The 12,420-nt window shown below is 43.5% G+C and overlaps 1 protein-coding gene across 1 annotated transcript; it reads left to right on the top strand.

Moving 5' to 3' along the window:
* The first annotated feature begins 4,536 nt into the window (after positions 1-4,536).
* MRPS33 (mitochondrial ribosomal protein S33) lies at positions 4,537-12,420 on the top strand. Its single transcript, XM_066262466.1, has 3 exons — positions 4,537-4,656; positions 7,837-8,078; positions 10,870-12,420. Exons 2-3 carry the CDS (start codon positions 7,864-7,866, stop codon positions 10,973-10,975), a joined length of 321 nt encoding a protein of 106 aa, XP_066118563.1. The 5' UTR covers positions 4,537-4,656; positions 7,837-7,863; the 3' UTR covers positions 10,976-12,420.

Raw genomic sequence — 12,420 nt, 5'->3', positions numbered from 1 at the left:
CCTAGCCATATAGCTCAGCTGGTTAGAGCTTCATCCCAAAATGCAGAGGTTGCTGGTTCGATCCCTGGTCAGAGCACATACAGGAACAGATCTATATTCCTCTTTCACTCTCTCTCTCTCTCTCAAAATCAATAAATTTTTCTGATTTATGTTTCCCGTGTTCTATCCAAGATTTTGCCTTCCCCAAAGTCACAGTAATTTTCTGATATATTTTCTTAAGGAAATTTTATAGTTTTGGCTCTGCCATTTAGATCCATGATACATTTTTGAATTGATTTTTGTATATGGAAACACAAAGCCTCTGGCTTAGAGAACAGACCACTTATCACCCAGAGAACATGTTGTCGCCAGTTCTCAAGCCCGGGTCCCGCAGAGCAACACAATGAGAGCCTGATGTCACCCTGCAGATGCAGCGGGTTAAAACCATACTGAATGAGAGAAATTTTTACTCTAAACTGTAAAGAAATCTTCTGGGGGGGCGGGGGAGGTGCTGAGTCTCCTTCTGTTTTTCCTCGTTTATATCCCAGCTTTCACCCAAGGGTGGCCTAAGAGAGGAACTGTGCAGCAAGGGAGGGTTCGGTATTTTCTCCACCGCTGGTTTTGCTCTGCTCTCACCAGACTCCGCAGGAACAACGCACTTCGTAACCACAGAGGACAGAAGAGACATGATGATTAAAGGAAACTGACTATTACCCCCATATTCACATTCACACGGTATATTTGATCTCAGAGAATCACAATAAATATCCAATTACCATATTTCTAACAGCCATACTTCACTCTTATCTGAAATACATGTAAGACAGGCAAAGACAGGAAGCCTAAGGGCTCATCGTGCCTTGACTGATCATTCAAGGGAGCTTCCCCAAAAGCATTTGAGCTGTTCCTTTGTCATCCTGGAGGGTTTACAACCTGGATGAGAACTATATACCTTTCCCTGGTAATGTGAGAAAATAAGTATTGTAAGAAGTAGGAGAACCTATATGATTCCGGGAAGGAGTACTTATAGGGGATTCATAAATTAATTTACTTAAAAGAGTAAGTATCCATCTGCCCCTTGGACTATGACACATGGGAAGAACTTGAAGTTGAGGTAAGCTTTAATTCTTGCTCTATCTAATGGCAAGGAATATGTGCTATACAATATGATAATGAGCCTGACCAGGTGGTGGTGCAGTGGATAGAGCATCGGACTGGGACACGGAGGACCCAGGTTCGAGACCCTGAGGTCACCAGCTTGAGTGGGGGCTCAACTGGTTTGAGCAGAGTTCACCAGCTTGAGCCCAAGGTTGCTGGCTTGAGCAAGGGGTTACTCAGTCTGCTATAGCCCCACGGTCAAGGCACATATGAGAGATCAATCAATGAACAACTAAGGAACCGCAACGAAGAATTGATGTTTCTCAACCGTCTCCCTTCCTGTCTGTCCCTCTCTCTGACTCTGTCTCTGCCACAAAAACAAAAAGCATGATAATAAAATTGATTACAGGCCCTGGCTGGTTGGCTCAGTGGTAGAGCATCGGCCTGGCGTGCAGGAGTCCCAGGTTCGATTCCCGGCCAGGGCACATAGGAGAAGAGCCCATTTGCTTCTCCACCCCTCCCCCTCTCCTTACTCTCTGTCTCTCTCTTCCCCTCCCGCAGCCAAGGCTCCATTGGAGCAAAGTTGGCCCGGGCGCTGAGGATAGCTCTGTGGCCTCTGCCTCAGGTGCTAGAATGGCTCTGGTTGCAACAGAGCAATGCCCCAGATGGGCAGAGCATTGCCCCCTTTTGGGCATGCCAGGTGGATCCCGGTCGGGCACATGTGGGAGTCTGTCTGACTGCCTCCCCGTTTCCAACTTCGGAAAAATAAAAAATAAAAAATCGATTACAGAAGAGGCTTTCTATTGTACCACAACCTCAAGTAAGAAGTATATTTTACATTATGACCCAATACACACATACATATTGTTTCATGAAATAATAATTACCCTCCCTACATGTAATGTGATTGGATATTCCATATTCTGATATCTTTTAAGGCTAGTCACCACCCACTAAGTTGATTTCATAACCAATAATTCACAGCCCATGATTTTAAAACACTGAGTAGTAGGAAACAGAAATATGGAAGGCAATTCCTGAATATAAGAAGTGTCCTTAAAGAAGCCTTAGCTTGGAAGTACAAGTGAGTAAACTGAGGTCTAGGGATCAATGTCTACAGGAGGTTAAATTTTACTCTGTTATGTTAGTTTGCCCACCCTTAATATTCAAACTTTTCCACTTGGTCAATAAGTTTCCATTGGCCAGTATCACAAGCTTCTTGTATTCAACTCTGTGTGAAAAAATGTCACCGGAAGATATCAGGTCCTACTAATCCCTCATACTTGTAAATACTATATATAGAAAAAGGACATTTGCATGTATAAATAAATTAATTATTTTGAGGTAGGGTGATTATCCTAGATTAACCAAGTGAACCCTAAATGCAATTATATGTATTTCTGTAAGAGGGAAGCATTAGGTTATCTGACACACACAAGAGGAGAAGATAATATGAAGAGGAAGCAGTGAGGAATTTGAAAATGCTAGCCTTGAAGATTGGAGTGATGTGACCCCAAGTCAATGAAGCTGATTCTGTGACCCCAAGTCAAAGAACTGATTCTTCCCTCGAACCTCTGCAGGGAGGATGGCCCATCAACACCTTGATTTTGGCTCGGTGATACTGATTTTGACTTCTGGCCTCCAGAACTGAGAGCATAAAGTTCTGATACTTTCAGCCACAATTTGTGGTGTTTTGTTACAGCAGGCTCCGGAAACTAATATGAATCCCATTAACTTGATTTCTATTGGGTCACAGTGTATACAGATCAGAGTACTTTGCCACCTGTAACTTTATACCTTGCTATGTTCCAAGAAAGAGTTATGGTAAATTTAAAAAAAAAAAAAAAGAAAGAAAAATTTTAAGAGTTACGGCAGCTTAAAGAGATCCACAAATGTACTGATAACGCAAATAACTAGGTGAAAAGAAAAAAAACAGAGACGGATAAAGAAAAGAGAGCCAACAACAAAGTTTATGAAAATATACATAATAGTTCTTGCCATGAGTCCACTGTAAATTTGGCTTTAAACTTTCTAACAGCCAACATGCAAAGGATGATTCAGTGGCCACTAGATTAAAAAAATACAAGCCAACTGCACAGAAACACAAGAGGTGAAATATCTACCCAGAACAGTTTGAACTGAGCTATGCAAACTAAGATGAGGGATACTTATTATACCATGTGTAAATGTAACTGTAGTAAACTTCTTACACCAGACCCAAGTTTCTATGACTACTTACTATAGAGTCACATGTTAAAATTTATTAAAGCAAATACTACAGCACAGACTAATGTCAAAATATATACTTCTATACGAGGAAAGTGAGTGTCAATAGAATAGCTTCTAGGTATAGGGCTCACTGCTGATGTCCCTTATTGCCAGGGTCTATTTTATTTTATTTTATTTTATTTTTTTTTACAGAGACAGAGAGTGAGTCAGAGAGAGGGATAGACAGGGACAGACAGACAGGAACGGAGAGAGATGAGAAGCATCAATCATTAGGTTTTCATTGCACAGTGCAACACCTTAGTTGTTCATTGATTGCTTTCTCATATGTGCCTTGACTGCGGGCCTTCAGCAGACCGAGTAACCCCTTGCTGGAGCCAGCGACCTTGGGTTCAAGCTGGTGGGCTTTTCCTCAAACCAGATGAGCCCGCACTCAAGCTGGCGACCACAGGGTCTCGAACCCAGGGTCCTCTGTATCCCAATCTGACTCTCTACCACTGCGCCACCGCCTGGTCAGGCTGCCAGGGTCCATTTTAGAGTATTAACGCAAGGCATTGGATAATGCCCAGAAAATAAGCAGTGTTCTCAGCCGAACTATCTATCGCATTTAATAAACATTTCACACCATGTGTACGGGATATGGCTTGCTTGAGAGTAGATTTGGTATGGAAAGAAATACTCATTAAGTTTCTACTATGTACCAAGCAGGGTCTGGGTAACTACTGAGTCGGATCAATATCCCATCCCTACCCCTGAAGGAGCATCCAGGCCAGGGGGACAGGGCCACGGAGGGGAAATCAAGAATGCCTCCGGCAGATGATACTAATTGCCTAGTAGATGATGAGGGGACAGGCGGAAGGAGAGGTGTCTGACACCCCATGTGGGTCAGAGGACTCTTCAGCCCCTAGAGTCAAGGAGTGCCCTGTCAAGGCCTAGAATGGATGAAAAGAGAAAGAAAACACCCAGAAAGAGGAGGAAAGGAAAAAAGAAAGTGCATTTCATCCTCCACCATAAGGCACACACACATAGCCATTGCTTCATAGGTTTAGGGGCAGCTGTGTAGCTATTTCCAACACAATATAGTTGGCAAACCCTGCAGGGCCTACAAGAAAGCCGGTCCTCTTTCAGCTGAACCACCAAAACCACAGCCCTCCACATACCGGGAGGGCTATGCCTCAATGCGCAGGCGCCAGGTCTGGGCTAACACTTCCTGTTCTTGCCCTAGGGTTCCCCTCTAGCCACCACGCTTGCTCTTCTCCACTGCTCTCCGCAGCGGTGACGGGCGAGTCCTGGGCTCGGTTGAGGGCGGGCCTTCCGGCACACGGGAGCGTGGGAGAGGAAGGTCAGCGGCAGGTAAGGCTGTCCTGACTTTTGTGGGGGTCTGCGGTGAGGTGTGGGCGGTTGCTGGAGAGGTCCGGCAGGGGTCCACGACCTTGTAGGGTCGCCAAGAACAGAACGAGTCCATGTCATTGTGAATCACCTTGCAGGGTTCGCTGGTATCACACAAACAACCTGGCCTTTTTCTGCGTGGATTAGGGGATTTTACAGACACAGGACGCTGGCGTCGTTTCCTCCCCGGCACAGTTAACTGGCTTCCTGATTAGGTAGCTCTCTGGGCTCAGTTTCTGCTCACCGGATGGTTTGTTGCACCGTAGCTTTGCAGAGGGTATGCAGATTAATTTCCTTTCCAGCTTAAGAAAAATAATTGTAAAGTGATATCTAAGAAAAATAGTCGTGGAATACTCTGCCGATTCTACGTCCGTTGACTTGACACAATCCCTTACATCACACGCAGTTAGAGGGGTTTAGCGGTGTTGAGCTGCATAAAAGCATTCGTGTCTATATGACCCAAGAAAATAATCAGTACCGGGAGTTAAAAATAGTGAAACCTTCTGTTTAGATTGTTTTCCTGTGACGCACGTGTGCAGTGTGTGTGTGTGTGTGTGTGAGAGAGAGAGAGAGAGAGAGAGACCCTTGGGGCCCGAGAATCGGGGCAGGCACTGTGCCATGAGTCTTGCATGTCAGCTCGAAACGCGAGAGAGAGAGAGAGACCGAGACCCTTGGGGCCCGGGGATCGGGGCAGGCACTGTGCCATGTGTCTTGCATGTCAGCTCGAAACGCAAGACTTGGTGTAACTGCCCTTACACAGTAGGTGAGAAAACCGGGACAAAGCATACAGTGTGTACTCCACCAATACCATGTGGCCAGTAAAGCACAGAATTCCAACCGGATTTTCAGCACCAAATCTGATGCTCCCTTCTAACCACTGGTTTTTGAGAAACTGGAGAAAGCTCTCTCCCCAGCAGGATTTAAACACACGTACACACACATTTCAGCATACATTTTTTAAAGTTCGATGGGATTCCTCACACCGAGGGATCTCCAGGTTAACAACTCCTGCACTGTTCAAAGAAAAAAGGCAAACTGAATCCAAAGTAATATTTTTTTTAACCAAAGCCCATACTGAAGTAAACAATAAACTTGACCTTTTAGGTGCTTCCGACCTGTCAGGAAGATCAAAGAAGCCTGCCCCTTTATGCCAAAGTAAAAATATGGGAATTTTCTTGTATGGTTTTAACCTGTTTGAGTAATTCGGTTTTGCTTAGTTAGCATTTTAAGCTCCAGTTTATTTTTCTTCATGATAACGTTTACATCACATATAAAGAAAAGTGATTTAATGGTACACCTTAGAATGGCTTCATGTGAATAAAACCACTTATTCTTTTAAACTATTTCCTATTTACACATTAAACCAGTGATTTTCAACCTTTTTCATCTCATGGCACACAAACTAATTACTAAAATTCTGTGACCCACCCACCCCCAAAAAAAAGGTTTTTTTGTTTTGCCAATCTGACCTATATGAGTATAATTTCACTTCGTTCATACCAGACGGCTATTGTGTTGGCTGTGGTCATTTTTTTATTTAACAGTCTTAAGGGAAAAGAGGTGGATGCCCCTGACTAAATAGTCAAGTATTTCATGTTTTTAAAATTCTTGCTGCACACCGGTTGAAAATTGCTGCCTTAAAGTGAATAACTTTATTCCTCGTTGAGGAAAATATAACCCGAACCCATCCCCATCCACGTAATGGAGCACGAGTCAGGATGGAAATGAATCTGAGAACTGAGCAGGCGGAAAAGGAAAAGGAAAAAAGAAAGAGCAAGACTTGCACGGATCCCAGGTTTGGGGGTTAGAGGGAAGCCAAGGAGACCTTGGGCCTGACAGTTCTACCATGTCGGGCCTTCAGGTGGCGTTGTTGGCCCAAGATTGCTGGGTTGGTTTCAGAATGGTAAATGGTTGGAGGTTGACAACTTTGGGAAGTTGATTTGAGGCCAGCCTCTGCTCTTGCAATGGATCTTGATACGGATATGAAACTTTCCTTAATTTAAATACTGGTTCTGTTTTGTTTTGTTTTCTGGCAGAAGCTATTTTGAAATTTACTTGGCACCATTCCTGTTGGAGAGGGGTTTTTGTATATTTCTCCCACTGGTTTTTCAGGATAGATTTATGACTTTTTTCTGTTTGGAGATCAACTACTTTTCCTCTCAGCTGAACTATCCCTAAGGATGGTCTGTTAGCAGTCTCATCTCACTGTGTACAAAATTTCACATAAATTAGCATATTCTGCCAATAGTTACCCCTGCATCTTAACTCAAATGGAATAAGATAGTTATTCCACCAGCAACATTCTTGATTTTTATGTCTCACTTATATAATTTTTTATATAAGCTGTAATTTCTGTGTATTACAAATATCATTCAACATCCTATGCCTCTAAAGAAGTTCCTCTTTTCAGCTAATAACAACTTAGCTAGTTTGCATTATAGCCGAATATATAAGATGGAAGATAAGACAATATCAATTCATAAGTGCCTTCTATTCAGGAATAAAATGAATCTTTGGAGCTCTTCACTTTATTTCTGTAAGACTTCTATCTCTGTTTGTTTTTCCCAGATGACTCTCAGTCTCCAGGCAGAATCCAATCCAGCAACCTAGAGGCTAAATGACCTCATAACTCATTAGCAGTTCTCAGCCATCTGGAGCCCTGGAGGGGCTCAGTGTTCAAAGGGCTGATAATAAAAACAACAGCATAATTATTTCTCTGCAGTGATTAAACCTTTAGATGGCAGGCAGTCAGCATATTTATTCTTTAGACTGCTTAGGTGGGTGTTTTCTGAAGGTATAATAATGCTGTGGTAGGGAAGCTTGTTTCTCTGTCCTCATCTAGCCTACAAACAGGGAAACTGACCATCAGTAGATAACCTATTGAATCATAAGACAGTTCCCTGTAAAAGGGGCAGTAGAGCGAGGGAGCAATAGTATGTGAGCACTAAATGTAACGATTGCAAATGCAAACCCTGCAAAGGAATTAGCCTCTTGGACAATGGCTGTTTCTTAACTCCGAGGCATGTCCTGCCAACAACATGGATGGGTTCACGTGTGACTTACTGTGTTCTCATTTTTTAAGCTGTTCTTTAAGTAATCAGGGAATTTCTTATACTAACCTGCTTGTCTTCTCATTTTCTGTAGGAACTCTTGCCCCTTGCTGCCCCAGAAATGAGTTCGTTTTCAGAATATGCCTTACGCATGAGTCGTCTGAGTGCCCGGCTATTTGGTGAAGTTGCCAGGCCTACTGATTCCAAGTCCACAAAAGTGGTGAAACTGTTCAGTGAGCAGCCTTTGGCCAAGAGGAGGGAGACTTACGACTGGTATCCAAATCACAACACTTACTTTGCACTCATGGGGATACTGCGTTTTTATGGCCTCTACAGGTAATAACAAGAAAAGAGCAAACCATAAGAGATTTTTGTCGTAGATCAGAAAAGGAAAAAAATAATAATAAGCCTATCTTTATAGTTTTATGGTTCTTATGATAGTGCCCAGGTAGTTCAAAAGGTACAGTTTGGTGGGGAAAGGTTTTCAAGATATCCATAATGGGCATACCAAAAATAAAACATGCACTTATTGGAAGACAAAATGTAATTATGCCTATGACGTGACTTAACATTGACTAGATACTTAGCTACAGAGAGGTGTTTAATTTGTCATCAAGAGCACTCCAGTTGGATGCTGAGGAAAGCTGGTGCACACACTGAGCAGGCGCCTGGTGGTCCAATGGGGAGAGTCCCTGCCCCGTGGCCAATCTGCTTCCTAGCTGGTGTGGGGAAGCCTCCTATCTTTCTTGATGGCAGTTTTGTTGGAGTTCTTTTTGCTTTCCACCCTTTTCTGGCACTTTTAGCTGGTACCCTTTTCGATATACTAACATGACCTAAATAAGTATAGTTTCCCCTTTAAGAGTAATAGGCAGTAGACATTATAATGGAATAATAATGTACAATAGTAAGAGTGGCCGGCTCTTCCCACCATGTAGTTATATATTTGAGGATGTATAGTGGGAGTTTAGGACTATATACAACTCTAGAAAGAAAACACCTATGAATCAAATACCTATGTGATCATTTTCTCTAGAAAAAGAAATCTCAAATACCAAACTAATACAAGCTCATTATAAAAGAATTCAAATAGTGCATAAATCTATAAACTTAAAATGCCTACCTTTTTTTTTTTTTTTAATATGTTTTCATTGGACTTCTCTTAGGGCAACAAAACAAAAATTAATTCAGGGCTGTTCACTTTCATATAATAAAATTACTAGTTTATCCCAGATAACTAAAGATTGGTGCATTCATTCAACAGATTTTTTTTAAGTACCTACCATGTGTGGGCACTAAGATGGGCACAGGGGAGCCACCGTGGACAAAACAGGATAGATTTTCTTAGTTAATATATTATTAGAGATTATAACCCATGACATATTTTGAATTTCTCGAATTGCTTTTGGTGCAGTTTCGCTTGTCATTAGTCTGGTCTCAGAAAATAAAAATTAATTTTATTATGACCCAAAAGAAAATATCACTGGAAGGCGGGTGTCCCAAGTAGTAAATTATAACCCAAACCAAAACAATTGACCGATTTTAATGTACCTGTTTGCTGCCACCCTCCATGTTTGGAACAACAAAGCCCTGACTATCTTTAGGGTCAGGGAAAAAACACTTGACATTTTGTTACCCGTTGAAAAGTGCCATTATTTTCATGTATTTAGTTATAGTAAATGGCGCCTCGGACGCCAAGGCCTGTGTGACATCAGGCAGGATGAGACCAGACCCCTACAATAAAGAAAATACTACTCCAAGATCTGCAAGGGGGAGGGAGGCACAGGTTCTCAGAAACAGTGATCCGTTCGGTCTAGCAGGTACAGTACTTGGACCATTTCTTCAACAGAGATAAAGACTCCTGCCTTTGGAGCTCTCTTTCTGGCTGGGGGTGGATGAGAATGGGGGGCGGGTAGAAGAGAGGGAAAACACAGTGCATAAGTAAATTATGTGGTGTGTTATAAACTTGGGCATCTAGGGGAAGAAACACAGTAGAACTGGCTGGGCAGGATCAGGGTGCTGACAGGGCACTTGGTGGGCGGGGAGGAGGCAGGTCACAGGATTAAAAAGGCAGGTCAGGGTTGGCCTCGTTGAGAAGATAAGGTTTAAGCTGAGACTTGAAGGTGGTGAGTAAGCCCAGTAGAACCTGGGAAAGAGCTGTCAAAGCAGAGGCTAGCAGAGCAAAGGCCCTGGGGCAGACACGTGCACCTGGTATGTTCCAGGAGCAGCAGGGACCACAGGGCGAGTGGTAGGACTGCGGGCAGATAATGCTGGCCCTCAGGACTTTGGCTTTTGCTCTGGGTGAGATGGGGAGCCATTTGCAGTATTGTGAAGAGAAGGAGTGACATAAGGTGACATACTTAGAATTACTCTGGCTGCTCTGTTGAGAATAGGTGTTAGGGGCAGTCATAGCTAATCCCAGAGGTCTGCTATATCATCCTTCATGTTCATGGACTGAAACAGCATACCGTATAAAACCACTATTTTAAAACAGCCTAGGGAGTTAAAAATTGGCGAGCAAACCCCTATCACATTTAATTCATGTGCCACTGTTGCCCACACTTGACAGATGCAGAGACTGAGATGCAGAGAGGGAAGGTCACTTATTCAAGGTCACAGAGCTACTAAGTGATGGAGCTGTGATTTGAACCCAGATTCGGATAGGTTCCAGAGCTGACATGTTTAAATAACACACTGTTCTTCAGGTGTTTGATTTTAGAATGCATGTTTACACACTGTGGGCAGTCTCCGTCTTCCCCCCATCCATGTGTCTCTAGCTGTTGAAGTTTTTACCCCCTTTCCACTCTTCTGTGTGTTTCCTCCACTGTTATAGGGAAATTTGGGGTAGTTATTAGTATTGTATCATAATTAGATAGGTTTGCATGGCTAGCCTAGGAATTAACTGCTATTGGTGACATTGTTTCTGTGAGGGGGACTGTGACTTAGAAATGAACTTCTGGAATACAGTGCATCTCTATGTTGGGGACTCCCTGCCCTGTCTGTCCGCCTAGCTGAGCATGTGCTTTGTAGAAGTCAAGGATTAAGTACCAGAACCCCCTAAGGGGCTAGATTGGTGTGCTTTTCCAGTCCGTAAAAATACTGGCTAATTATCTTTTCTTTCTTTATTCAGAGATGAGCATCAGGACTTCAAGGATGAGCAGATGCGCCTGAAGAAGCTTCGGGGAAAGGGGAAACCAAGGAAAGGAGAAGGGAAGAGAGCAGCAAAAAAGAAATAGTGTTAGTCCATCCGAGAGACCCCTTCCTCCTCAGCGGCTGAGAGCAGGAGAGAGGATTTCTTCTCTCTCCCCGTGCTAGAGGGGTGTAAGCTTCCAAGATGAGGGCTCTTCGAAGGAACACAGTCATCTCCCTGTCGAAGTCTGATCCAGTTCAGTTACGACTGGTTTCTTGAACACATTCTAATTCTGCAGAATTACTTTGGTCTTGGTTTTGTAATCTGAGGTTTACCTCACTCCCCAAAGAAATGGATGTGTGTGTTATTGCTGAATGGCTTGTCTGGGGTGAGAGTGGGGTGTTGGGGAAGGGGAGGGGGAAACATTAAATAAGCACCCAGAGTCTCATTACTCCCTCTTGCTCCTCACGTGATGAGGCCTGAAGCCTTTCATCTCTGGCTATTCAGCCACTGCCTCCACCACCAAGCCCACAAACTTTATGTGCCTCTCCACCTACTCCTTTGAGAACATCTATTAAGATAGATTTGCGGGGTACAAGTGTTGGGGACCGAAAGCCAACAGAGTCTTTGCAATTTAGATTTGGGGGGGACAGGTGTGGGGAACTAGCAGTAAGCTGACAGTCTGCCCAACCCCCTACCTCACTTGCTTAGTGAAGTTGCTAAAGGCTATTATTTTCCACATCTTTATGTTAGCTATGGTGCTGGATTGTATATACTCGTCCTACCATGTCCTACACCCCATGTCCCTCGGAAAAACTTGAGACAAGTTTCTTTTTATCCTTTGTTTTGTGAAGTTAAGATGTTCTATATGATGGGGGTTTTCTGCACTTGGTAGAATTCTTGGGATGCCTTGGAAATGTGACATGCTTTAATGATCTCTTTGATTTGCTAATGGACACATTTTACCCTATAAATAAAGCAGGTAGGGGGATGGAGGCTTGCTTTATGAAGCTGTCTCTCACATTGCAAAGAGACCTCCCAAGCCCATCCCTTTTCTCTTTAAGCCTATTTTTCTTAATTCTGCGCCATTCCCACTCAGGACCTGGAATTACTAGCCGTGCTGGTTCACGGCATACAAGGCTGTACCTGGTAAGAGAGTATCGAGTATCTCCTGTGTGCACTGGTAACACGGGGGTTAGCAAGAGAAGCAGTCTCTGCCTGGGAGGACTGACATTGTGTAATCACTACTACTGCTGTGTGAAATGCACAAAGGAAAAAGGCTTCTAGGAGAGGGTGGGTGGATGGATGGACTGAGCCAGAGAGAGCAAGAGCCCCAAACCTCAGTAGGGTGTAGAGAAGGCCTCCCTATAGAGATGGTGCATAAGCTGGCCCTGAGCCTGACTGAGGCAGGAGAAATATGGGAACAGTGTGTAAGGCACAGAAAACAGTTAAGGTAAGGCCTTAACTGTTCAAGGAATTGAAAGAAGACCTCTAACTAGTACTGGTTGGTCATAAGGAAACGGAGGTCAGGTCATGAAGGGCTTTTTGCAA

Source organism: Saccopteryx bilineata, chromosome 2, assembly GCF_036850765.1.
Source record: "Saccopteryx bilineata isolate mSacBil1 chromosome 2, mSacBil1_pri_phased_curated, whole genome shotgun sequence".
Classification (NCBI taxonomy): Eukaryota; Metazoa; Chordata; class Mammalia; order Chiroptera; family Emballonuridae; genus Saccopteryx; species Saccopteryx bilineata.
The sequence above is the reverse complement of the archived record's forward strand: the minus strand, read 5'-3'. Positions and strand labels throughout refer to the sequence as shown.

Bases quoted from the DNA above. Each gene is read 5' to 3' on its own strand.
- MRPS33 (XM_066262466.1), top strand. From the start codon at position 7,864: ATGAGTTCGTTTTCAGAATATGCCTTACGCATGAGTCGTCTGAGTGCC. The intron at 8,079-10,869 runs GTAATAACAAGA...TTCTTTATTCAG, and splicing joins CGTTTTTATGGCCTCTACAG to AGATGAGCATCAGGACTTCA.